Below are 25,323 nucleotides of genomic sequence, written 5' to 3'. Positions count from 1 at the left end.
ACTGGAATAACAGAGGAAGAGATGACAGTGGTTGGGGCCAGGCGGTAGCATGGAGGTGGTGGGATGTGGACAGACTCTGGCTGTACTTAGAATTCACAGATGGACTGGACATGGGGCCAAGCAAAGAAGAGCCAAGAATGACTCCAGCCAAGGCTCTGAGCTGAGCAACAGGAAGAATGGAACTGCCGTGTCCAGAGATTGCAAAGGCCAAGGGCAGTGTCTGTCTCAGGGGAAGATCAGGAGTTGGGGGTGGACGTCTAAGTTGGAGCCTCTCAGTAGACAGCTAAGTGGAGATGGTGAGCAGGCAGCCCGAGCCAGAGCTCGAGGAGGCCCCCTGTGCTGAGACGCAGGCACTCACTACAGCAAAACTGAAGTGCTGCTAGCAGGTGGCAGCAGAGAAGGGGCTCAAGCTGAGGCCAGCGTGTCTAAAGGGAGATAACCAGTCACCTTCAAGAGAGCCGGGGGACCAGAAAACTAGAAAACAATAGATGTTGCCACTCCATGTGAATCGAGACCCGTTTAGTCCCCAACCAGAAGATGTCCCGTCAGACTCTGAGCCCCAGCTGACCTAGAATGCCTCCCTCAGGGCACTCGCTGCTGCACAAAACCAGGAAGGTGCTCCCCAGAACTCAGCAAGAGCTCTTGCTGGGCACACTCAGCTCACTGACTCTGCCTTCCCCAAACCCTCTGCCAGAGGCACGGTTAGCCCCGTTCACAGAAGGGACTCGCCCGGTGCCTCTGAGTCAATATGAAGTCCTGGGGCCAAAGCTGGTCTTCGGCCAAGTCCAGGGCCTTCCCCTGTGCCAAGGGTCTCCTGAGAGCAGCACCTGATTCCTGGCCTGGGCTCCTCAACAGTTGAAGATGCTGCTCTAGGTCACCTCTAGCATCAGTGAACTTTAATGTCAGTGCCAACTCAAGGGTGCCACCAGGAGGTGAAAAGCTAATGAGGGACCGCACAGAAAGTCTTTGGCCCCGTGGAAACAGTGGCCTTGGGGCAGTGAAAGTGGCAGTCGCTTCTTTTACTTATTTAAGGGATGAAAGAAAAAGCTCTGAAAGTGAATGAGTTCTCAGAAATACAGGAGAATGGCTCACCCCCACCCGCTTTGCTTGACCCCCTTACTCTACTCAATATCCAGGTTGCAGGGATTTTCTTTCTTTGGCTGGATTATTTCTTTAGGATCAGTTCCTCGGGTGTGATTACTGGGCCAAGAGGTCAGAATCCCTTCTATGCGTCATAATACTTGTTGCCATATTGCTTTCCAGAAAAGATGGTCCCCATTTAACTTTACACTTAATACTAGTGATTAAGTTCGTATTTTTTCTTACGATCTACTTCACTACTCCTTTACTTATTCAGCGGGTGCAGCATAATTAATTTACATTCCTTTGAAAGCCAAGTTAGAACATTTTTGGAAATGCTTGTTGTTTAAGTGTTTTCTTTTAAAATTTGCTTGAGTGTGAACTGTCCATGCATAACCTTTGCCCATTTATTATGGGGTCTTTAATCAACAAATATCACGTGCAAGGCACCTGAGACCATCGCTTTGCAGGAACTTTCTAAATGCCACAGCAATGAACATCTTTGTCATCACATCAAATTCAGATTTTTCCCCAGTCTGACTGCCCGTTGAATATTTTCAATTTTATTTTTATATGTTAAGTTTTTTAAATGTTTGTAAGTCAGATTTGTGCCATGTCTTTCCTCTGTAACTTTTTTCCATCAGAGGTTTTAAAGTTTAGAAAGTTACCACTCCATTATTTCACCAGTACTTAATTCTATTTAATACCTAATTCTATTATTTACATTTTTTAATTCTTCCATCCAGTGTTTTTGGATAAAGAATATTCTACCAAACACTTATGTAGAACGTAATATGCAAAACAAAAACTCCCCCCAAACAAACAAAAAACTCACTTCAAAGAGGTACGGGAAAGCCCACTTGAGCAAAGTTAATTAGGCTTCTTCACTGGAGTACTCCTCAGACTTCAATATGCTAATGAATCTTGTGGATCGCCAAGATTTGGGAGGACTGGCATGATTAGTATAAAACGCTTCTCAGACTCTGTGACCATGGAACCCTTTTTTCACAAAGCACCTCTTGAAGCTAGTGTTCCATTGTCACACTTTGGAAAATGTTTTAACCCAACTTCAGATCAAAAATCAAAACCAAACTATAAGCTCCATGAGAATGAGGGTTTTTGTCTGTTTCATTCCCTGCTATATTCCCAACATACAGTAGATGTTCAGTACATGTTAGGTGAGTAAACAAATGTGTGCGTGAACGAGTAAACAAATAAGTTCATGCACAACTAAACAAAACAAATCAAGTCTAGTACAACACTGAGATACATGCAGTCCAAGATGCAGGAAGGGGCAGGAATTTTGTGTGGTTCACTGCTGCATCTCTAGGACCTAGAATATGCCTATGGCATGGTAGGTATTCAACAAACACTTGAATAGATGAATGAAGAAAGGAATGCGTCACTTGTCTAACCCAGCTCCTGACTTCAGTCCCTAACACCCTTCCTTTTAGGGAAGGGAAAGAGTATCTCACCTGGGTAGGAGTACAGACACTTGGTCATGACCACAGGCAGCTCTGGAGGCAGTTCCAGGCACCAGCAACTGGGCTCAGAGGCCCAGGGCCTCAGAAGTGCCCCTTTAGAGATACAAGGGCCCTCATGAAGTTCACAGATGAGTTTTCATGCCAGCATCAGAAGCCCAGCCACAACCAGCATGGCAAAGGGACGTATCCCACCCTAGGGAGGTTGAGGACCAGATTTCTTTGACACTGTCCAGTCTAGTTGAGTGAAACTTCAAATCCTTCCCTTAAAGACAAGTGGAATTGGGCCAGAGCCTGCCACGGTGCTGTCCTCAGACTGGCCCTGTGGGCAGAGCCTTGCAGCCTAAGACACTGAGTGACCTGAGTCTTTGGGGGCAAGGCAGGTCTCTTAGCATCACAAATGGCTCTGCATCTGGATGGGCACACCTGCCACATTCACTGCCATCCTGAAACCAATGTCCAGTCCTTCCTCCTTACCTTTCACCCGTCACTCAGCTAGACCAGCACAAAACTTTCAAGACCAACTTCTATCACATGGGAACCTAAGTTACAGCAAGGTTCCCAAGTAAAGCTCTCCTGCGGGTCCACTGCTTGGATGTGTGTGGGAAATGGGTGCAAGCAGCTGTTAATACAGCCTGTTCCTGACAGCAGAGGTGACTCTGACCTTCAGCCAGCTATGCCCAGCACCTACAGCAGAAGAGCACCATGAGTTTTCAAGGAACAGCCCCCAAAGCCTGGCCGCGGAGCATGGGTGCTATTTTCCAAATATTACCCCGGGGTAATATTTCCTCTCAGAGTACCCAGCACAGCTCCAGAGAGTCCCATGTCACCACAAGTGAAGGCCCCCCAGTTTAGGGAAGGCTGACCCCTTCAACCAACCCCTGTGTTTGAGGTTTGAGCAGCTTCCATGGCAAAGAAGAGAGGAAACAATGAGCTTTATAAAGAACCATATTTATTTTCATTTACAGCATCAAATACCATAAATAAAGCTAAACATTGTCCGCCGTGTGCAAAATACAGGGTTCCATGTGGCACTGTAATGACTACCAAAGGTCACAAACATGCGTGGGTGATGAGGTGGGGAGGCTAGCTAGGGAGGAGGCTGGAGGGAGGAGGGCACTCTTTGGTTGACATTCTAAAAAGGGGGGAGACTCTGCAAGAGAAGATAAGACAAGAACGGTGACTTGGTCCTGGCTAGGATCTGCACCAACGAGGGAGCCATGCAGCATGCGGGGCTGTGCAGACAGGCGAGGGTCAGCATGGCTCTGGGCCGCATGCAGGACGCACACCACCTGCAGCCCGAGACTGCGAGGCCTGGCCTTCAGCAGCCCCACTGTACCTGGCATGGTGTTTCTCTTTAAAAGCACTCTGAGTGTCCTGCTGCTCCAGCTAAAGAGTCATGGGGGCATTGAAATGCGCTGCTCTAGACCCGGGGGCCGAGCTGAGTCATCTCTCAAAGGCATCCCTGGTCTGTGACAATGACTGCTCTAGTTGAAGCTTCTGTATCATCCAGGGTTTTATGAGCCCAGAGCGATCAGAAGAGCCACAGCAAAGCCCTTGGAGGTAAAGTATAGGCTGCAGTGGAGAAAGGATTTGCTAGGAAAGCTGTGATTGTGTGTTCAAAATACAGAGTCTGGGTCAAGCTTGTGATGAAGCCTGGGAGTATTTTTTTTTTAAATCCTTCTGAAAAGAGGATAGCCTTTATACTAGAACCAACCGAAGAAGATGTTGGTATGCATGTGCTTTTTCAGAGGCTGAGAGGTGAAAGAGTTCTTTTCAAAGGTGAAGCGCCCTCTCTATGGTACTGTCTCACATTCAGGGTTAACCCTCCCAGGAAGGTGAGGGGTTTTGTAAGCGCAACCAGAAAAGCATGCACGCAGGCCTCAGGGCGCAGAGGGGAGGCGGGCAGGCACTTGGGGTGGACCGGGCAGCTGGCTCAGGGTGATGGAATCAGAAACGGCTTTTGAGCTGAAACACCACCCCATGCTGTTCACCAACCATGTCACTGAATGAGCCCATTAGTATGCAAGACACTCGCAGTTAGCACAACCAAGGCCACGGCGGGGGCATGGGGTACGGAAAGCGGGTCAGGGGTTAGTACCACTCTCTGAAAATTGGCAAGAAAACCAGTCACCTCAGAGCAGAATTGTGTCAGCCAAGAAGTGGGTGTAGCACCGGAAGGCTGAAATGAACTGACGGCCACAGTGTAAGGTTGGAAAGAGAGAGACAGAAAGGAGAATTTAGTTGCGGGGCACAAGGCAACATGAGAAGGCACGGGAATTGAAAACGAGGCAACCATTAAAAAAAGAGACACTTCCCCAAACAAGTTACGGCTTGCTTAGGACAGATGAACCTTTCTGGCAGTGAGCAGCCACTCATCTGCAAGAGTGAATCCGTGTAATTGGCCGACGCTCCTCTGTCCTCCACAGCCCTCCACATCCTCTCTGCCCCAATTTTACTCTCGAGCCCCACGTTCATTCTTGAATATGCTGTGGAGGCTTAGAGACATCCGCCCCCAGGACCCACCTTTGTGTTTTGGTGCTGCCCCACCAGGAAGGTTCAAAGTCTCAGAACATACAAACATCTCAGGCTTCTGACAGGCACGCCCTGTCTCGCCAGAGTAATTCAAACCAGTCTCCTTATGGCCAAAAGTGACATTCTCAGAGATCCTAACTCTGGCTTCACGGAGCATCCCACAAAGCATCTCACCCTGCCCTGAGCTGACGGGAATAACAATGACACAGCTGTGCATGTGTTTATGTCGTGACTTTCAGAATCAAACATAAAATGAATCAAGGGCTCCTCCCACCATGCGGAACATTAAAATACCAGCAGAAATTTGGAAAAACACAACGCAAGTCATAGGACGAGAACAGTTCCAACAAGGACAGAGGCGCCAGTTCCCACGAACTTGGCCGCAGCCATGTCCCTGATTGGCCCAAGGACTTAGGGAAGTGTTTATAGAAATGCCTCCCCACTTCTTCCCACCCTAGAGAACTTGGCATCTCAAAGGCCTCAAGAGCTCTGACTCCTAACCTACCGGGCTCCATCCTTATTTAACCTAGAGGATCTTTCTAGTATAACACGCAGAGAGCCGTCTCTGGCCCAGCCACTCTAGATACACTGAACACACACTGCAGAAGGCCTTTCTCTATCAGCCATCTCCACTGTTCAGCCAGACTCAGCAGCCATGCATGTCCAGGCAAGTGGAGTCGGGAGAGCTGAGGCCTCTTCCAGATGCCCAGAGAGAAGAATGCAGGTGGGCCCAAGGCCTGTTTTGCCCTTAATAGGGTGTATTTCTTTTGCATGAGTCAGTAATAGCGTCCACTCCCAGCCTCCCCTGACAGTCAAGACACAGGGGAGCTTCCCCCTGGAGGTCAGACGCATTCCTTTGCTAGGACAGCGTGAAAATAAATGGTTTCTGATTGTTTGACCAAATATGCATGGCAGCGAGCGGCTAAGAAGCCAGGACGTCTGCAAGCCATGCTCAAGGGGCAGGCCACACTTCCCAGAAATAATACCCTGAGGTGCTAACAAATGCCCTCGGTCTCAAAGGACGTTATGTGAAAGGGCAGTTTCTTCCCTCAGCCTCATGGTTGTGGACCCTGAGTGGCCTTGGCTCAGACTGCAGCCTGGGCTGGGGACCTCATAAGGAGGGCTTAAAATGCCACCAGCTGACATAACTCCTCTTTAACACTGCATCAGTTTGATGGAGCTCCACGTGGTCAGGGGCCAGTGGGCTTTCGCTGCCGTGCTCATTAGTGGGAAGGGAAATGTATACTTGTAGCAATCTGCTTGAAACCCTGTGGTTCTACATCATTTGGCTGTGATCTGGTATTGAGCGAGGAACCTTTACGCTACTATTTTACATCAAAACAAGTGAGCAAAACAGTCCCCCGCCCTCTGGGAGGACAGATAACAGGCGACTACACACTGCGACGTGCTTCTGTAGGTTTAATTCTCTTCTGTCCTTTCTATTTTTTTCTTCTAAAGTATTATGCTTTCATGTTGCAAACAACTGTCCATTGTTGAAAAGTGGTATCCAGGCACATAAATCAAAAGGCACTGGTTTTGGTTTACAGAGAAGCCCAAATTATTCATGTTGCAGGCAGCAGCTATTATAACTGACCACAACGTGGAAAGGGTTCGTAATACCAGTTATAAACGTCAAACCCGTGTCTAGAAAAACTGACACTCATAGAAAAAGATGCTTTCTCTTGGCTTATTAAAAGTTAAAAATTGAAATGTAAACCTAGAAATATGGCTCGCTTTGGTATAAAAGTACAAAGGTATAAAAAAATATCCTTCGTGTCGTGCTGGCCTGGGCACCGGGAACAGATGTTCACCGCGACCAGGCCAGGTGCAGATGGCCGACGGGAAACTCTTTGGCTGTGAACTGGTTAACTGGTTAAAGGGCGTGGGGCTCCCTGGCCAGCGCCTGAGCTGGCTGCACATGCTGCCATCTACACAGGAAATGTTACAGCACTTTGAGGCTGGGCTTCAGTGCAGCTTGGCCAGGAAGCATCTGAGCAGCCAGTCGCGGATGCCCTCGAGGGACTCCTCGGTCTCCCGGTACATGGAAGCCAGGACCTCGGAGAACACCCAGAGCAGGGGCAGCCCGAGGCTCAGGAGCTCGTACGTGTAGCAGTAGTTGTAAGCATTGTCCCTGATATGCAGACTGGCGGCCCGCAGGAGTCCCTGAATCCAGTTAAGCAGCCTCCGGGGAAGGTGAAGCAGGCCCCACGGCAGCCTGAGGGGCCAGCTTAGCACCTTCCTAAAGAAGGAATTGGGGATACCTGGGGGGCTGCCTTCCGGTGTGCCGATGGCGGCGGCAGCGCAAGAACTTTCCGCAGGAGGGTCTCGCCTAGAGGCTTCTTGCTCTTTCCACATCCCCTCCTCCTGAGAAAGACATCAAGGTGAGGGCACTTAGTCCATGATGCTTAGAGACGATGCCTCCAAAGAAGCAGAGGAAGAGAGCCAGTAAACAGAGAACGTGGCAGACCCTGCAATTTGCAACCAGCCCCCTCCCCCAAATCTCAGCCCCCACGCACTGCTGAAGGGCAGGCTGAACATGGGCATGACTTTCCTGGGGGGCGGCAAACTGATCACAGGGGTCAGTTTTGTTTGGAGCCTTCAAAACATACACGCTCTTTGACTCAGCAATCCCATTTCTCATGACTGATCCTAAGTAAACTATTTGAAATATGGAGAAAGATGTGGGTACAAAGACATTCACCGTAAAAATATTTATAACTTAAAAATAGTAAACAACATAAATGTCCAACAATATAGGATGCAAATAAATTATTAACCATCTTTTACAGGCATCAAAAATTAGGCTCCAAAAGCATTTTTAATGTCATGGGAAACTGTTCTTAATATAGTGTTAGTGAAAAAAGACAACCATGAAACTGTAGACATGGGATTCCCACTGGGTTAGAACATGCAGTTGACCCTTGAACAATGCAGGTTTGAACTGCATGGGTCCACCTAAATGCAGATTTTTTTCAATAGTAAATACTACAGTTCCACCCGATCCACGGTTGGTTGAATCTACGGACGTGGAGGAACCGCCAATACAGAGGGCTGACTATCAGTTATATGTGGATTTTCGACCCTGTGGAGAGTCAGAGCCCATGACCTCCACATTGTTCAAGGATCAACTGTATTTATATAGGAAAAAGTCTGCAAGGAAATGTTCCAAAATGTTAATTATGATTTTCTCAGGATAGAGTGAGGATGGGTGACTTCACTTTCCTTCTTTATATACTTTTGTTTATTATATTTACCCATTTTTCTATATTGAGCCTATATTACTTGTATAATCAGAAAAAGCTGAAGTTGTGGGTCTTGCTGGAGGTGGGTGATTAATCAAGCCATAGAGAAGGTACGAGGGGGCCCTATCATAAGCCATCCACAAATTCAGCGGGCCAGTCACTTTGCTGACGTCCAAGAGCCTAGGGAAAGGACTTGGAAACCACAGAGCGTTGGCTCCATACCAGGCATCCCTGCTAACAGTGCCCCCGTGGTCATGGGGGCCCCAGGCACTGGGGGCTACATGGCTTTTGCATGGCTAAGCATATAGCGGCATCCTTGGCACATGGGAAAGCTCTTCTCGGTTTCTCATGAGAAGTAGCAGTCATTCCCCTGGGATAGGTCATAGCCCAGAGGCAAGCTGAACAGACTGAGGCAGAGGGACCCTCCATGCCAGGGAGTAGAGCCCTCTTCACCTGAGTTTCAATCCCTCCAAAGCCAGAAACATTGGCTTAACTTGCAGGAACCCTTAAAAACCTTCTATCAGGGGCCTTCCCTGTTTCACCACCACTTTCAAGACAAAACGTACTTCTCTTTGTTGCTTCAACTCTGCCCGTCTCTTCCGTTGCTGACTGTTGGTTTTACAGTGAATGAAATGAGGCTTGCAGAAAAACTTGCCTGTAAAGAGAGAGAGAGAGAGAGAGAGAGAGAGAGACACACACACACACACACACACACACACACACACACACACACACAGAGGTTTTTCTCCTGTAAACCAGAACCATACAGCAGGACACGAGCCAAGTGCCTGCCACCATCTAGGTCAGAAAACGCCGCTACTGAAAACAAGGCCAGGAAGGCGCAAACTTGGGAAATGGTTTCCATCACCTGCCTTAAGGAAATGGCACAGACAGGGGGCAGGCTGCAGCAACAGGCGGGGCTCCCGGGATGGGGCTGAAACCCTCAGATAATCCCCCAGCCCAGTCTCTTCCCCAGGCAAGTTGCCAGGCGCAAAATGGACCGCCCAGAATAGCAGCTCTGTTTCTAGTTCCTCTTGCTTCTGGGACCCCTGGGGGTGGGAAAGGAGCAGAACAGGCTGTGGCAGTGTTGGAGACCAAAACCCAGTGAGGCACACGCTGGGCCACTGGCCACTGCCCGGGACTACTGGGTGCCTTCCAGAAAAGCCTTCTCTGCTCACTGTTACAACCGTTGAGAATGGTGATGGGAATAATGATAACAGCAGAAAAATCTTGTGTAGGACTCAATATAACAGACACTATCCTAAATCCTTCCTGGGAATTAAGCCAGCAACCCTCATAACAACCTTATGAGCTAAGTAGTATCATCCTCATTTTATAAATAAGGAAACTGAGGGACCAAGAGGTTAGGTAACAGGCCCAAGGTTATATGGCTAGAAGTGGCATAGTCTGGATTTGAACCCAGGCAGTTAGTTTGAGGGTATGGAATCACAAGCACTGTCATTTTATGACCGTGCAAACATCAAGTGCTGGAAATTAGAAAATAATCACTCATTCCAATGAGTGCAATTCTTTCATTGATGACTCCGGTAGGCCACTTATCAGAGGGCATGTCACGGTTACTGTCGTTTTTACAATGCATACTTTATACATAGTAACAAGAATATGCCATCATTTACTGAACCCCTATTACATGTCAGGTGTGGTGTTGAGCACGTGACATAGGTTATCAGGTTTGATTTTCTCAGCCACACAGGGGCAACTGAAGGTGGTGAGACTGAGTAAGAAAACATCCATAAGGCACTCGCCGCCTGGTAGGTGCCCCCCACGCTGATGCACCCCTGGTGCTGACAGCTCCCCTTCCCTCAGGACCCCTGCTCACCACAGGCGGCCTCTCTCTTTAGCAGGGGATCCCTGCTCCCTGAAGAGCTTTCCTGATGACACCAAAACTCCCTGGAAAGTGCTGGCTGGCCCAGAGCCTCCAAAGGGACTGAAGCCCAGGCCAGAGACGAGCGCTGCCCCGGCCCCTGGGGGTTTACCTTCGTCGCTGTCGAAGGCATAGGCGGCCAGGCGCAAGGTGGTGGCACAGACGCTGCAGCGGAAACACTCCCGGTGAAAGAAGTGGCCCTCCGCGCTCAGCCGCTCCATCACGTACACGCGCTTCTTGCAGAAATAACAGGTGTCGCTGCCACCCAGGTTCAGGGGAAACGCCTTCCGTATGGACTCCTGGGGGACACAGGGCATCGGGAGAGAAGAGCAGTGTGTTAGGGCATACACCGCATCTTCAACTGTGAGGCTGGCCTTGTAGAGATGCCGGCCTGCATCGTGGGGCCTCACGGGCTATGTGTTGCTTTTGTCACTGCAGGCACTGCAGGCACTTCAGCAAAGAATGAGGGTGGGAAGATACGCAGACCCCAGCCCTGCAGGGGCAGCTGTTAACTGTGCTCCCAGGCAGGCTGGCCATTCTGGTTTCAGGGTGAGAGTGACATCTCCTGGTCTGATGGAGCAGGCATCCCTCACAAACATGCTGCCCAGCGATGCTGTCTCCAGGAATCTGACCCAGGGGTTAAGTACTGCCTGCGTCTCGAGTGAGGTCCCTGAAAGAATGTTTTACACATCCTTGTCCCCCTGCAGTGACATCGGTCAGGCAGGGAAAGCTCATGGTAATAAAACTGTTCAAGAGAACTGCAGAGAAGGGGCAGCCCTTTTCTGTGTGTTTAAGTTGGCTGCCAGTCAACTTCCTAAATGCAAGAGGGGAGAGGAGAGGGCAGGGGCCAGGGCAGGAGGGGCACACCTGGGTGACTCCAGGGGAATGTACCAAAAGGAAACCAAAAGAGCTGTCAACTCAAATTGCTGGTGATGACAATGAGCAGAGTCACTGGAGAAGGGGAGAATTCAGAGGAAAGGGGTGTTTTCTCCATTACTTTATTCTCAATCCAATCCAGATTGGATGCTAAACATTGGCAGTAAGTGTTGTCCACCTCTGAGGACGGCCCCTCCTGGCCTTTGCACTAAGTTCTCCAGAGCCCCAGCCAGCAGGGAAGATGCTCTGCTTTGTGAAATGACCCACAAGGGGGCTGAGTGAGGTTTGTCTACAAGGAAGAACAGCCTCCCGCTAACCTCTGCTCTGATCCAGCCCGGTCTCAGCCCCTCTCGTCCCATGAGAAGAGGGGCCAGGCAATCCTCTCTGCGTCCCGTGCACCCTCCCTGGGAGGCCAGAGCCAGTGTCTGTGGGTGGAGGCTGTGGGGTGTACATCCTTACCAGGTCTGGAGAGATGGCCTGAGTCTTAGGTCTGTGATCATTCATGTACAGATTGACCAGAACTTCAGCTGCAGCCCCTATTCCGCTGGACACTTTCCCTACTGTCAGCTACCCAAGAGCAGAGATAGAGTAGACAGAGACAAAGGTAGAGGCCAGTTAGCACTGAGAAGGAACACACGAACAAGCTGGAGGTGGGAGTGGGCTCCACACCCACATGCAAAAGGCACCCAACGTCCCGGGAGAGGCCTAACCAGCCCAGAGTGGGCAGTGGGCACTCTGCAGATGGAGGAAAGAGGGAAATGGAGGCCTGCAGGGTACCTGGTCTTCAGGAGTTTGAGTTGCTTGGTTCACAGGTAGGGGGAATAAATACCAGAGGAAGGGATCTGTCCAAGCCCACTTAGAAATAAGTGCAAGAAGAGCCAGGACTCTGCTAAGGTCTCCTGAGCCCAAGCCCGGGAGGCCTTCACGCTAAGAAAACAAGCCAGGTGCACCGCGGCCGCCCTCCCCAAGACCCTTCCTCTCTGGAGGGCCGGGAGCTACTGTTTAGTGAGAACTGCCCCCGACACCCCACTCCCAGACCTGGAGGGTTAGGACCCTGCTCCACCACTAACCAGTTCTGAGATGGGGCGTCAAGTCCTCAACGTCTGAACTCAGTGTCCTCATTATTGAAATGGGGATAAACGGTGCCTGCCTCACGACGCTGTGGCAGGAACTGAGTGAGAGAGTGTGTGTGTGAGTGCCTGGCACTTGGCAGGGCCGGACCAAGAGGAACTTGACTCCACCCTCCCTTCTCCCTCTGAATTCGGCAGCCTCATCCTGCCTTGCAGCTCCCGTGTCCCCTAGGGAGCTATGGCTACGCCTAACCTGAGTCCTGTCAGGTCAGGACGCAGACCACCTTGCCGACAAAAACAGCAACCGGAATGGGAGTGAATGTTGGTCCCTACTGGGCAGGTAGAAGGAGAAGGATGGGGAACTCCAGGCGGCAGTGCCCAGGGCCCCAGAGATGGTGCTGGGCAAGTCAGCTCCACGCTGGCTCCAGGGATCACAGCCTGACAGGTTGTGCGTGTCTGTGCTCCCAAGGGCATGATGGTCCATGCCTCCCCATGAATGCGTGGAACCCCACCGGCATGTCACGGAGCTGGGGAAGGGGTGGGAGCTGACAGCCCAAGCAGACAGAGCACAATCACACATACACCCCTGGGCAAACCCCGACTTGCTCCCCTCTTTCCATACCAGCTCTGAAAGGCCAGCCTGGGAATACTGCAGTCTCCCCTGCAGGGAGACAAAAATGCACAATATGCGATTATATCTATAAACACTGTTCCTGATCCCAAGACGCTGGAGGGAGGGGGGCTCCAGACGCTCCCCCGGCCTCTGAATCCAGCTTCTGGCAGGTGTGGCCACGGAGAGCAACAATTTAGGCTGAAGGCCCTTGGACACAGGTTGATAGCCATCTTGATGGCGAGTAACAGTGACTCGTGCGGGGGCGAAGGAAGGCCCTCAATCTAAACCCAAGACTGCTCCTGGAAGGCCACGTCGAATCTGCTGTGCAAGCCTCAAGTATCAAGCAGGAAGTTCAGGCGACAGCAAAGCAAATGGCAGCTGGCGCCCACAGCCCCCGACTCCTGGGAGCAGGGCCCACCCTCAGAACCTGAGGCTAACTCATCGGGTGCCCGCAAAAGCACAGGCACCAAAAGAGGATGAAGACGGAAAGGACGCCAAGCAGGCTGGGGAGAAAGACAAGACCCAGGAGACGCCTGCCCCCTTTCTCACTGAGGAAGTCCCAACACCAGCAGCTACTCTGGATCAGTCGCGCCAGACCACATGCACGGCTCTGGGGGACTATGGAAAATGTGGCCGGGGGCCTGCTGGGGTGTCTGATCCCGGGACTCAGACAGACAGGACCTCCTCAGACCTGACAAAGCTCGCTCCTTCTCAGAGGCAGCAACTGCCAGGCCAGTTACCCCCCACCCCACCCCACAACACTGGTCCCACCTGGGAGAGATTAGGATTCTGCTTCCAAGCATACATTCTGCCATTTTCAGGATTTCACAAATGCCAAGAACCTTGGCTCCTGCTTCTAAGAGAGGTTCAGGTGCACTGGCTCAGGACAATATGCCATTATTTGCCTGATGTTCCATCCCCTGCTGGGGCCCCCGACACAGGCCCCTCGGATAGGAGCTGTAGAATACCAAGTCCTTCCTGGGCTTACAGCAAAATAAAGAGGGGAGGTCAGATTTACCTCCCTGCCCACACTCCCCTTGTGTGGCTGTCTCCCCGACCCAGTGTATGAACTGGCTCCGAGGCGCTCTCCCAGGAAGGCACCATGTGATGTCACATACCCACGCACAATTATTGCCTCCCCTGAGAGAACAGAGATCAAGACTGTACTTTCTGGGGCTTTAAATACAAGTCCCTAACGAGACCTTAGTAACCACTTAGCTAATAAGCACTTTGTGCCACTGATCTTCTGTGCAATCCTGACTTTGGGAGCAGTTACAGAAGAAGCAAGCAGAGGGCCCTGAGGTTGCTGGGGGTGCAGTCTTGGGCCGGCTCGGTTGTTCTATCAGCACAGGTCCTGGCCAGGAGATCCAAGGCTGGTCCTTCCTCTCATTATGGGCCCTTCTTCACATAAGGCTCCTTTCTCCCAGTTGCATCCACATTGCCACTTGTGACAGAGGCTTTCTTAGGAATAATGAAATGAAGGCACCCTTATGGGAAGTGACACTGGTGCTCCCATATGCCTTCCCAACCGAACGGAAATCATGCCCAGGATCATCACCAAGACCAAGAGGTAGACCAGGACTTGTGAATGGTCACAAGGAGACCAGGTGATGAAGAGCTTGTCTCAAGGGGTGAGAGGGGGCCTTTGAAGCCCACCCCAAAAACTGGTGTGAAGGCGGACGTTGCCCTGGGGTCTTGGGTTATCTCCTCTTTCCTGACAGCAGGATGTCTCACTGGCTCCAAGACAGTGAGGACATGACCAGATGGATTGCTAACTCAAACTATCGGTGGTGAATGACCAGGTTTTGCTTTTTCTTTTTAAATCTCGAATCCACCGTGGCCTCATACTTCTGGATTCAATGAAAATGAATTACTAGAAATACGATCACCCGCTTGGATGTGTGGCAATGTCAAATTGCTCTACAAGTGTCTAATGCTTACTCTCACTTGCTGTGCTCCTTGGGTCACAAACCAATGTCTGCCCGTGGACCACACCTTGGCATCCTGAGGAAGAAAGGAAACTCCGCTCATGGAGAAACCTCCAGAAAACTCATCCTGGTTTGACCTCAGAGTAAGAGCCAGAGTCTCTCAACAAGGAGATTATTGCACTGAAAGGCAAAAGCACGTATGCTCCTGGGGTGCTGGTCAAGAGGAGAGCTTGCAAATTGGCTGGGAATCATTTGTCCAAATGCAAAGTTGGGCAATCTGATGACCTGGCCAGAAATATACTGGTCGCAGTCACTAGTGTTTTGAGAATTGGTAGTTTTGGAGGGCCATGGGACTGCTTTTGCAACCCTTTATGTATCTTCAATATTTATGTAATTTTTGAAGAACTGGAGTATTTTTCACTACCTCTTTTCCCCTTTGAATTCTAGTTATTTTCAGCTAGTTAATTAGAAAAAGCTGGAACAGTTGGAGACTTCAGGTGGGCCATCAACTAACATTACGTTAGATTAACCTCACATACTTCATTTCCCTTCTGTGAGCCTCAGCTTCCTCATCTGTAAAATGGGGAGACCACTGCCATCCTCACAGGGCTGTGAAAGAGTCATCAAAGAATCTGGGCTGCACCTCACATGGTGCTGGGCTCCCAAGAATCGCCTGGCAGATGGTTAATGAGTCCAAAGCACCGCAATTGGTGCAGCTTCAAATTTCCATTTTCTGGAACTTCTTTTTTTTCTCCTCTCCTCAGTGGTCTTCACTCAGGGGGACTTGCAGTTGCTTGGGGTCCCTCCTCTGTGTGAGTAAGGATAATGTGGCCCACACAGATGAAGGCACTGGCTTCTCTCCGCCGAGTCAACTGAGATTCACATGTGGTGACATTAGCGGTCATCACGAGCACCATCGCCAAGCATGGTCCCCATCTGGATGTTGGAGCCTTTCTCACCCTGCTCCATGCTGGGAGATGGGTCATCTCCCCTCCGGTTTGCACAGTCATGTCATGACTGTATCTTTCTCATGGCTACGCTCCCAGCACAGGGCAGATGCTCCCCTGAATGAAGGAGGAAGCAGGCTCTTGGGCCTGCTTGTGTCCAAACAATGGTGACATCCCCCCTTGGGCCTGGAACTCAGCCAGGAATACCAGGTGTCTGGCCTGTGCTTCCTCACAGAACTGAGCCTCCTGTGGCCACCTGGCCTGCTGTGGGGATAAGGAAGCCCACACAGGTCACGCAGGGCTGGGAGCAGAGCTTCCAGGGCCTCGGGGCTGAAGGCTCGAGGGAAGGGGAAGTTTCGACACGTAGGGCCAGAGGAAGTCGTCTCCTGGGCCCACTTGAGCAAATATATTCCTCACTGAGGCGTCCCTGGATGAGAAACATCAGAGGACAGGCTGGTGGGCCTGAGTCCTCAGCCATATATGCTCAGGGCAAGGATTGAAACTGCCTTATTTGAGGGGCTCTGGAAATGATACTGTCAGGGCTGAGATGCAGGCAAGTCTTTGGGGCTATGACCTCCCAGTGGATGGCCATGTCTGCACCTACGTCCCCTGGTGCCAGGCGCTGAGCTGTGTTGAACCCTCACAGCCTTGCGAGGTGGGTCTGATAATCCCCCTTCGAGGCCGGGGCAGCTGAGGTTCAGGGAGGCTCTAACACCTGAGGCCACAGCGCTCCTAAGTGGCTGGGATGGAAATGGAAGCCTGAAGGTGACTTCTTTGCCTTTAGAAAGAGAGGAATCAACATGCCTTTTAGGTAAGTGAGCTTTCTTCTAGAATTCTCCTCCACTGGGGAGAAAGCACATTTGCTGGATACTTGAGGCATTCGATATATGCTAGGTGTTTGCATTATTCCAGTCATCCTCAGGAGTAGCTGCTGCCACCTCCATTTTATAGGTTAGGACACTGAGGTGCTGAGAGGTCCACAAGCTCGTCCAAGGACGCACAGCGAGTAATCAAGTAATCAGTGCTCTGAACCCAAGCGTGACTCCAAGCCTATACCCTTCTCACTATCACACCCTGCTTCCCTGACACACCAGCATTCTGCCAATTAAAATCCCCCAGACTGGGATGCACACAGGTTACCTCCAAAGTGCTGCCTAGCTCTATCCCCAGAACAGAGAGAACAATGAGTTTGGAGCAGCCTTGAGATCTACCCTTGTATCAGATGAAACACTGGCAGATTGCCCAGCCAAGACTCACCCAGCTTCTCTCTAATATGCAAATCTCCTGAGTAAACCCTGCAAATCCAGTTTTAAAACAAACACCTCCAGGGGTAGAGAGAGCTCCTTTTGCAATGCACATTGCTCTTCTGACCCAGGAGGACTTAACCACAGCACCCAGCCCCTTGAGGCCCTCCCTCTGGCTCAGCTGTGCAAACACTCGGCTGCCATCTTGATCTTGCAAGAGCTCACCAGCCTTGGTAAATGGCTAGCAGCCATGCTAAAGGCTGAATTGGCAGTGGTCTCCTGCCTTGAAGAAAGAAGTTAGCTAAGGGTTGATGGGAGCTGATAGAGCTACCCGAGGGCTGGTTTGATGGGATGATCAGCCTGGGCATGATCCCATAGCCCATGGTCTTAAAAGATAAGACTCCAGTAAGAATTTGGGCCCTAAACGAGAGGGCCTCAAGATTCCCTGTGACTATTCAGGCCAAACCCCCAGCTGCATCACTCTGAAATGTAAGGTGACATGCCAATTTGAGAGGGCAGGCAAGTGTAGTCTGAATGAAGGTAGAGCCCTGGCTACATCTCCTGGAATTGGTAACCCAAGTTTGCATCCCTGTGAGTAGCACGTGATCCTCATGACAAGTTTGACTAAGTCTGTTCCTCTGAGGAGGTGATTATCCCTGGATCCTCAGAATGAAGGTGTAGGGCTCCAGCGCAGGAAGAGAAACACGCTGCCTGCCAGGGGGTTGCTAAGAAGTAAGCATCAGTTTCCAAGTGCATCCTCCTTCCTCTGGCTCCCCTGAATGAGGCAAACTTGAGTCACTGGGCAATCAGAGCAGCCCATAATCTTCTGGGAAGAAGCATTAAGGCCCCAGGCTCTCTCCAGGGGAGAGGCTCTCAGAGCTCCACCAGGACTGAATGAAATTGTTTGTCACCAGGTGGTCACCTATTTTAAGGGGCAGCTAATTCTCTCCTCAGAGGAGGCCATCACTCTCTCAGATTCTGCATGTGCAAAGCCCAGTGTGGAATCAGTGCTGGGGTGGGGTCCGGGAGAGGGAGAAAAGTTGCAGGTGGGGCAGAGGAGCAGTGCAGCTGGCAACATCCTTTCCAAAACTGCTTGAAGCTGGAAATTCACCACTCTGTGCTTAACTGCCTACAATGGCTTCATGGTGAGATCTGGAGGGGTCTGGGGGTGTCAGGTCCAAGCTGGGTCCTTTTTTACAAATGGAGAAACAAAGGCACAGACAGAGTAAGCATCCTAGGGCGGCCTTTTCTGAGAGCTCCCCAATCATTCCCAGTCACACAGTGAAAAGCTCATCAGCCTGTAATTAGTAAGTCAGAAGCTATTAAGATAGCCCAAGTACACCATTATCTGATGGCCAAGGCTGGCTTGGGAGATGGGATTAAAAAAACACAACAGGGAGCAACTGTTCTACCCCAACCTGGGAGAAACAAAGAACAAACCTGTAGAGGTGGGGACCAGAGGACCTGGGATTGGCCATCCCGAAGCCCACCCACCCCATCTGCAGCCCTCCTTGAGCCTGGGCTTGGGGCTCTACACACACATAACCTCTGGGCTGGTCCCTCTGACGAGGCCTCCATTCATACTTGGCTGCTGTGGCACAGAGGAGAGAACATGGGCTGGAGTCAGGAGCCCTGGGAACTAGTCTCCTCCCTGGACCTTTGTTTTCCTCTCTGAGGCTCTGCTTCTGCTCAATTCTCTTTCCCAGGAAGAGCCTCCTGCTACCCCATTGGAAACTGCTACCCTTCCCCAGCATGCCAGGTCCCTGCTACCTGCTCTAATTTTTCCAGGGGAAAAATTGCCTTCTGATATGTCATGTAATTTACCTATATATTATATTATTGCTGATTATTTACCTCCCTCTATTAGAATGCAAGCCTCCCTCTATTAGAGTGCAAGGAAGGTAACTACTGATCATTGATGTGTATCCCAAGAGTGAAGTGCCTGACACCAGCTGTCATTCAATAAATATTTGTTGGACGAATGAATGCTCACTCAGTGGCTTAATGAGTGACATTGGTTTAAAGCTGCTTGAAGAGCCCAGTGGAGAAGCAGCCAAGGGCTGCAGTGGAGTGTGATGATGATGTGACAGGATAGTCTCACGATGAGAAGTGTCTCTGCCAGGCCCCGGCAGCCCCACCTGTACCTGGGCAGGCTGTCTCTTGCCATCACCTAGAGAGCTAACACCTATTGGAAACCAAGTCAGGGGACTTGGGATGTGTGGTGGCTTCTCTTGTCCCACCTCTGCTCTCAACTCTAGAGGGAAGTGACCAAGTCAGGACTTCCTAAGGACAAAAGAAAAGCAGAGGCGAGAGAGGGCATGGCCGGGGCTAGGCGGAAAGGGGCTGGGCCAGAGGGAAGTAAGGTGTGGGCCCGGCTGCCCAGCCAGGAGCACCAGCCACTGCCTGCCTGTGCCCAGGTGCCCTTGCCCCTCCCATCAGCCTGTCAAGGGTGCCAGTGACCTTTTTCCACAGCAGGAAGTACCCCCCAGGGAAGGCTCTTCTCCCAAGCTGGACACAAAGGCTACTCTGAAGCCTTGGTGATGGTGATGACAAATATGCCAGTCTTCACCCACAGAGCTCATTGTCACGTGAGCCAAGAATCACTCTCTTGTTGATGAGAAAATGGAGGCCCAGACAAGTCTCCTGAGGTCAATGTTTAAGGTCAAACGGCTAAGCAAAGCTGACCTGGAACAAGATGCCAGGCATGTCAGCCACGGCTGTGTTCAGTAGAGCTGAAGACGGGAAGTGTTTGTGCTTCCCCGCATCACCTCCTGCTACCCTTCCAGGGATGCTTCTCATCCACACTGGGGACCTCGGAGCAGGTGGGGCTCCTAATATTCCTTGCTCCTTTCTTGGAGACCCTGCCTGCACTCCTCTCCCCACAGCAGTGGAGGTCAGTGGGGGTGGCACTCCCAGGAGGCAGCACCTAACTTCTCCCTAATGCACCAGCAGGTGGCTGGTTTGTGCTTCGGTCTAACGGGGTGGAAATGAACGAGCAGTAACTCTGACAGGGGCACACTCAGCACCACACGTGGAGACGGGCCCAGGTGGGAACAGACGGAACGGAGGTGTTCAGGGGAACACAGTCGTCTAGAAAGAGGCTCCAACCTATTCCCATGAGCAACAGCTAACCAAGAGGGCTTCACGTCCATTTTTAGGCTCATCCATTCCAGGGACTAAGCTTCTCCGGAGACTGCCCGCCTCCCACGCCAGCCTGGTAGTGTTCTTGGCATATTAGGTAACAGCAAGACAAGTAAAAAACATGAAAAGTGCTCCAGAACCCAAACTTAAGCATTGCTCATGGATGCATTTCACTATCTACTCAACCAACGTTAGCTCCCCGCCAACTCTCCACCCTCGACACTGCTCCCTGCATTACCCTTCTAGAACTCAGAGCAGATCCTTCTGTGCCTCTTTACAAGAGGGCAGAATGAATTCCTTTAACGCAAAAAGAGCAGGCTGACTCTCACCCTCATTCTCTGCACTCCCATAAATACCTTTATCTGAAAATCAAGTTGCACCAGAAATGTCTTTTGATTCGTGCAAGTCCTATCTGCCTACCTTACCACGTGCCAGATCCTTTCTAAAATGCCCTTCCCCTACACTTCTTTCTAGCAAAATCCTTTCATATAATCTTTAACACTTGGTTCCCATATTACCTCTGCTGTGAAGCCTTCCCAGGCTTCTCCCTTCTGGGTTCCTAGAATCCTGCCTCTTAAACCTCTCACAGAATTAATGAAGAGCACTGTCTGAGGTTCACCACGTGAGACCGCCATTTTGTCAGGCCCAAACCAGCCAAATCTAGCAATATCATATGGTAAAATGTGACACATTTCTATGCTGAGGTGCTGTTTGCCATCTACACCGTATAAGAGAACTGCACCTCCCTCCTCTTTGTTTTCTCAGCATCTGGCACGGTGGTTGGCATATGGTGGGTGCCCAGCGAGGGCGTGCTGAACAAGCAAGCACCATTTGATAAGGTTTTGTGTGCTGCCTCTTCTGCTTTGTTTCTTGCTCCGGCACAAAACCAAAACCGAACCCAGGACCGTTGTGAAGTATCTTATAAATTTTCCTCCCGGCCAAGCCAAGGTTCAGGTGGTTGTCTGTGTAGGTGGGGCAGAGCAGGAGAGCATCTCAGGACACGCAGGGAGTGGGGGAAGCCCAGTGCTCAGGACAGCTACCTTTCTGGCTGGAGAAACAGAGTCAACAGTCGATGGAGAGGAAGTAGCAGCTGAATCAGGAGATGGAAGGCAGGAGGGAGAAGACGGAGGATGAGTATGAGACAGGCTTTTAGAGAGTAGTTTATTCTGCACAGAACAGAAACAGAGGAAACTATGATTATCCCCAGGGAAACGCACAGTGATGCTCGCCTCGATGAGGCAGCCCCCAAGCCTACACATCCAAGGAGGGGAAAGGACATCCAGGCCCACGTCTCAGGACAAAAAGGTAGCCTGTGTTTTTGGAGCCCAGCAGGACCATCTGACGGCTGGTTACACGTCACTCTGCTACAACTTTTATGGCTCCTTCGTCACGTCAAAATAGCTGGAGCAGAGCCGTCCTGCTCCTGCCTACGTCTGCTGCCGACACCAGCACTAACTCCTGAAGGCCTCACTCTGGAGCTTGGTAGGAAGTAGCAGTTGCAAGCTTAGGAAAGGACAAGCCCAGGCTACTCTGGGGTAGATGCTCCAGCAGGGACCTCTGCAGCCACATGGAACCCTAGAAATGCACTGAAGGCAAAGTATCCTTCCCATGTCTATGACTCTGCCAAACAGCAGAGGACACAGGTCTGGAGGAGGCCGGGTGAAAGCAGCAGAGGCGGTATGTTCTAGAGACCAGGCTTGCTGTAGGCAAGGGAGCACCTTACACGTATAAGCACCGCGGGGGCCTCATCCTCAACTCTGTCATCTCCTTGTGAGCACACCCTCTTCTTCTCAGCAAGTTTCTAAATATGTACCTGGCCGGGGGCAGGGGCTGTGCTTTCTATCCTGAGGCAAGGCCATTCTTCTGGCTGGTGATGCCTTTCGCAAAAGCAGGGCACAGTTTACAGCACGTGGCTGACCTCGATATTCACGGTCTCCCTGATCATGGCCATGGGGGCATCTCTCCATCCTGTCCCCAGACTTCATGAGCAACTGGTTTGCTTTCACCTTAAAGGCACCGTGATGTGATTCCTGCAGTTGACCAGCTTTCCCTCTTTGTGTTGACCCCTAGGAAGCTCAGCCTACTCAGAAGCTGTCTAAGATCTGATAGCACACATGCTTCTGTTCAGTAATGTTTTCCTATGACCTGAGCCCACTTTTCTGCCTTGGTTTTCCCTTTGTCATGATTTGTCTAATTATTTTGAATCTTCTCATTTGGAGCTTTTTTAGACGCCAGTCCAAATCCTTTGGTGACTTAAAAAGTGAATAGCTTTTCAGGCTACAGAGGGAGGAGGAAGGAAGAAATGAATCTCCAGAGACTGATTCAAGTAACCTCCCTGGATGTCCAACACCTGGGTTCCTGGGGGCTCTGAAAGCCCCGCATTTACCTGCGGGAAGTCCCCGTGTCCAAACATAGAGGCAAGGTGAGCCGCCTTCTCCTTAATGTTCTTTTTGTGAAATTCCCTGTTGGCCAAATTCTGAGCCCTTTTCTGCAGCCAAGGTGAGAAAGGAGAAAGAAAAAAGAGATAGAGACAGACACTGTGAGGGGAGAGGCAGGGAGGCAGCCAGGTGGGCTTGCGGCCCTCAGCACACGCGGCAGGATGGGAGACGGCACCCGCCCTGGACAGGAGGAGGGAGGGGAGGAATGGAAGGCACGCTAGACGCAGGCAGGGCAGAGACAGGGCAAAGAGCGAGGCTTTCACCTGGAGAACCTTTTCTTCCACTTGCTGCAGCCGCCGCAGCACCCCGGAGAGGGCCAGCGCTCCCTGGCAGGTGGCAGGCAGGCCGGCGGGATTTTCTGGCCCACCCAGCTGCAGGTCAGACTTGGCTCGGGCTCTCCAGGGCCTGCTCGGGCACTCGCCGCCAGCAGACACTTGCTTTAGCTCTCGGAGCACATGCCCCGTGACAACCACCAAGGGGAACTGGGGGAGAAGGAAAATCAAGCTTCTTTCCCAACTGTGGCCCTCCCATGGATGCCCCGCCACCGTGAGGAATCCCCATGAGGACCAGGGACAAGGGCACGCCAGATGCCACGTTGAGTCAGATTCCAAACTAACCTTGGGTGTTGACTTTCCACACCTGCATCAGAATCACCTGACATCCTCTTTAACAATACCGTCTTATTATTAACAACACTCCAGACCCACTGAATCAGAGCCTGTACCACCCTGGTTCCCAAAGTCTGGGCCCAACCCCCAAATATTCAGGTTTAATTGGTCAGGGGGTGGGTACCAGAGATTGATTTTTTTTTTTTTTTGCGGTACGCAGGCCTCTCACTGCTGTGGCCTCTCCCGCTGTGGGGCACAAGTTCCGGACGCGCAGGCTCAGTGGCCATGGCTCACGGGCCCAGCCGCTCCGTGGCATGTGGGATCTTCCCGGACCGGGGCACGAACCCGCGTCCCCTGCATCGGCAGGCGGACTCTCAACCACTGTGCCACCAGGGAAGCCCAAGATTGATATTTTTAATAAAGCTCTCTAGATGATTCTTACACACACAGACACAGAATCACTGCAATATGTCCACACTGACCTCCTTTGACCTCTACTCCCCGAGAAGCAACACAAAATTCCTAATGCTGACTGGGCACTTTTGAGTGCTGTGGTCAATAATAGTGATTCTGTTCAAATTCCAAACCCAGAGATATTAGCTGGAAAAAGCCTCAGCCCATGGCTCCTGGCTGCCTCCCTGCCCTGTCCTCATCTGCTCAGACACCAGGGGAGGTCTAACCACATCCCAGTCTTACCCCTTCAATGGCATGCAGCCAGCTGGCCACCTGAGCCCATTCCACCATCACTGTCACTTCTCCACTGATTTTAGAAATCAGCCTACTCAAGAGGTCTGCAAATAATCTAAGTGTCCCAGGGGCATCACACAAAATACCCTGTGTGGTGTCGTCTGTTTTTCCCCAAAGCAAATAAAGCACCAAGAGCCTGGTAGTTGGTCAGTCGATACCCCTGACTGGCATGTATTTTAAGAGGCTGCATACTTGGTTATTCCTACCTATAAGGGTGGTAACCTCAAGTTGTGTTTGCCTTCCCAGAGAATCTACAATCAGCCCTATGTGGGGTGCAGAGACAGCCACGGACCCCACCCCTCTGGATCAAAGTTCCCTCTGGTTTCACCAAGATAGCATCCACTGGAAGGAGCCCTACCTGCCTTTTCAGAGTTGGTGACGGGCTGGGTGTGGGCTCCTCTGGCTTGGGACGGCGAGAGTTAACAGGAGGGTCAGAGGAAGAGCGCAGTATGGGCTTACCTATCCCTGAGACACGGTGCTCCTGGGAGGAGGAAGGTGAGTCCGAAAAAGCAGCCGCAGGAAATAGGAAGGAAAAGGCGAGTCAGACAGACACTTGGAGGGAGGAGAGAAGGAGAGTCAGGGAGAGAGAGTTTGCAGATGCTGAGCGAGCCCTGGGCTTAGCTCTGACAAGCTGGGCCCAGCTGGGAAGCTTGAAGCCCGGCCCTCTGTCCGTGTGAACAGCAAGTCCCATGGTCCCCTTCTCTTGGACAATGTGTGAATCCCCAGGAGGCTGTCCTTTTGGCTCAGACCCGGGGCACTGGGCAGGCACATACCAGGCCAGGGTGGCGAGTCCCAAAGTCCTTCCTGCCCACTAGATGAAAGGGATGCTACAGTCCTTCCGAAGGAAGAGAGCCCTCATCAATACGTGGGGGCTGCAAGGGGCCAAGCCTCCAGGAGGGACAGTTGAGAAAACAATTCAGACAGTTACAAGTCTTAGGAACATGGCCCCCTTATAATAAAACCTGGCTTCCTGGGGAAGGTCGGTTTGTCCAGGAGGGGCATGGTCTACATCAAGACTAGGAAGATGTCTATAACTGCCTCTAAACAGAATTAACCAATTGTTTGTCTTTCTCCTGAGAGGAGCCTAATTCTGTCATGTGACAGATGTTCTCCAAAGAAAAACTGAACCCCTTGTCCCAAGCTTTTGTCATGTGACAGATGTTCTCCAAAGAAAAACTGAACCCCTTGTCCCAAGTTTTTGTAATGTGACAGTGGTACCCCAAAGGAATTTGGGGGAGCAAATGGAACCATCCAACTGCAGACTCCAAGTCAGAGTCCAAGAGAAGTCAGCCGGGCCTGCAGCCTGACCCACAGCATCCCACCTCCTTCAGCCTCACATGGATCCTGGTCAGACACAACAGCTCTGCCAGCCTGACCCAAGGGAACAAGGAGAGGGGGGCACCAGGGGACACTCTCGAGGTTGGTCCCCATTCCTATGGGCCCACATGGAGCTAAGACCCTGGTTCGGATGGGTGTTCTCACCATGGA

The 25,323-nt window shown here is 51.3% G+C and overlaps 1 protein-coding gene across 1 annotated transcript in view; it reads right to left on the bottom strand.

The window, feature by feature from the left end:
- Nucleotides 1-3,591: 3,591 nt before the first annotated feature.
- LOC307056443 (F-actin-monooxygenase MICAL2-like) overlaps nt 3,592-25,323 on the bottom strand; it is a gene marked incomplete at its 5' end in the record, with an annotated part of 94,666 nt that continues 72,934 nt past the window's right edge. The window contains 11 exons of the mRNA XM_079709239.1: nt 3,592-3,714; nt 4,696-4,753; nt 7,358-7,460; nt 8,905-8,993; nt 10,336-10,522; nt 11,559-11,666; nt 16,373-16,435; nt 21,083-21,208; nt 22,429-22,530; nt 22,744-22,962; nt 24,194-24,316. Coding sequence (XP_079565365.1) covers nt 4,713-4,753; nt 7,358-7,460; nt 8,905-8,993; nt 10,336-10,522; nt 11,559-11,666; nt 16,373-16,435; nt 21,083-21,208; nt 22,429-22,530; nt 22,744-22,962; nt 24,194-24,316 — 1,161 coding nt within the window. The 3' untranslated portion in view covers nt 3,592-3,714; nt 4,696-4,712. The remainder of the gene's footprint in view (nt 3,715-4,695; nt 4,754-7,357; nt 7,461-8,904; nt 8,994-10,335; nt 10,523-11,558; nt 11,667-16,372; nt 16,436-21,082; nt 21,209-22,428; nt 22,531-22,743; nt 22,963-24,193; nt 24,317-25,323) is intronic.

Source organism: Hyperoodon ampullatus (genome assembly GCF_949752795.1).
Source record: "Hyperoodon ampullatus genome assembly, chromosome: 7".
Taxonomy (NCBI): Eukaryota; Metazoa; Chordata; class Mammalia; order Artiodactyla; family Ziphiidae; genus Hyperoodon; species Hyperoodon ampullatus.
This window is presented reverse-complemented; position numbering and strand designations above follow the sequence as displayed.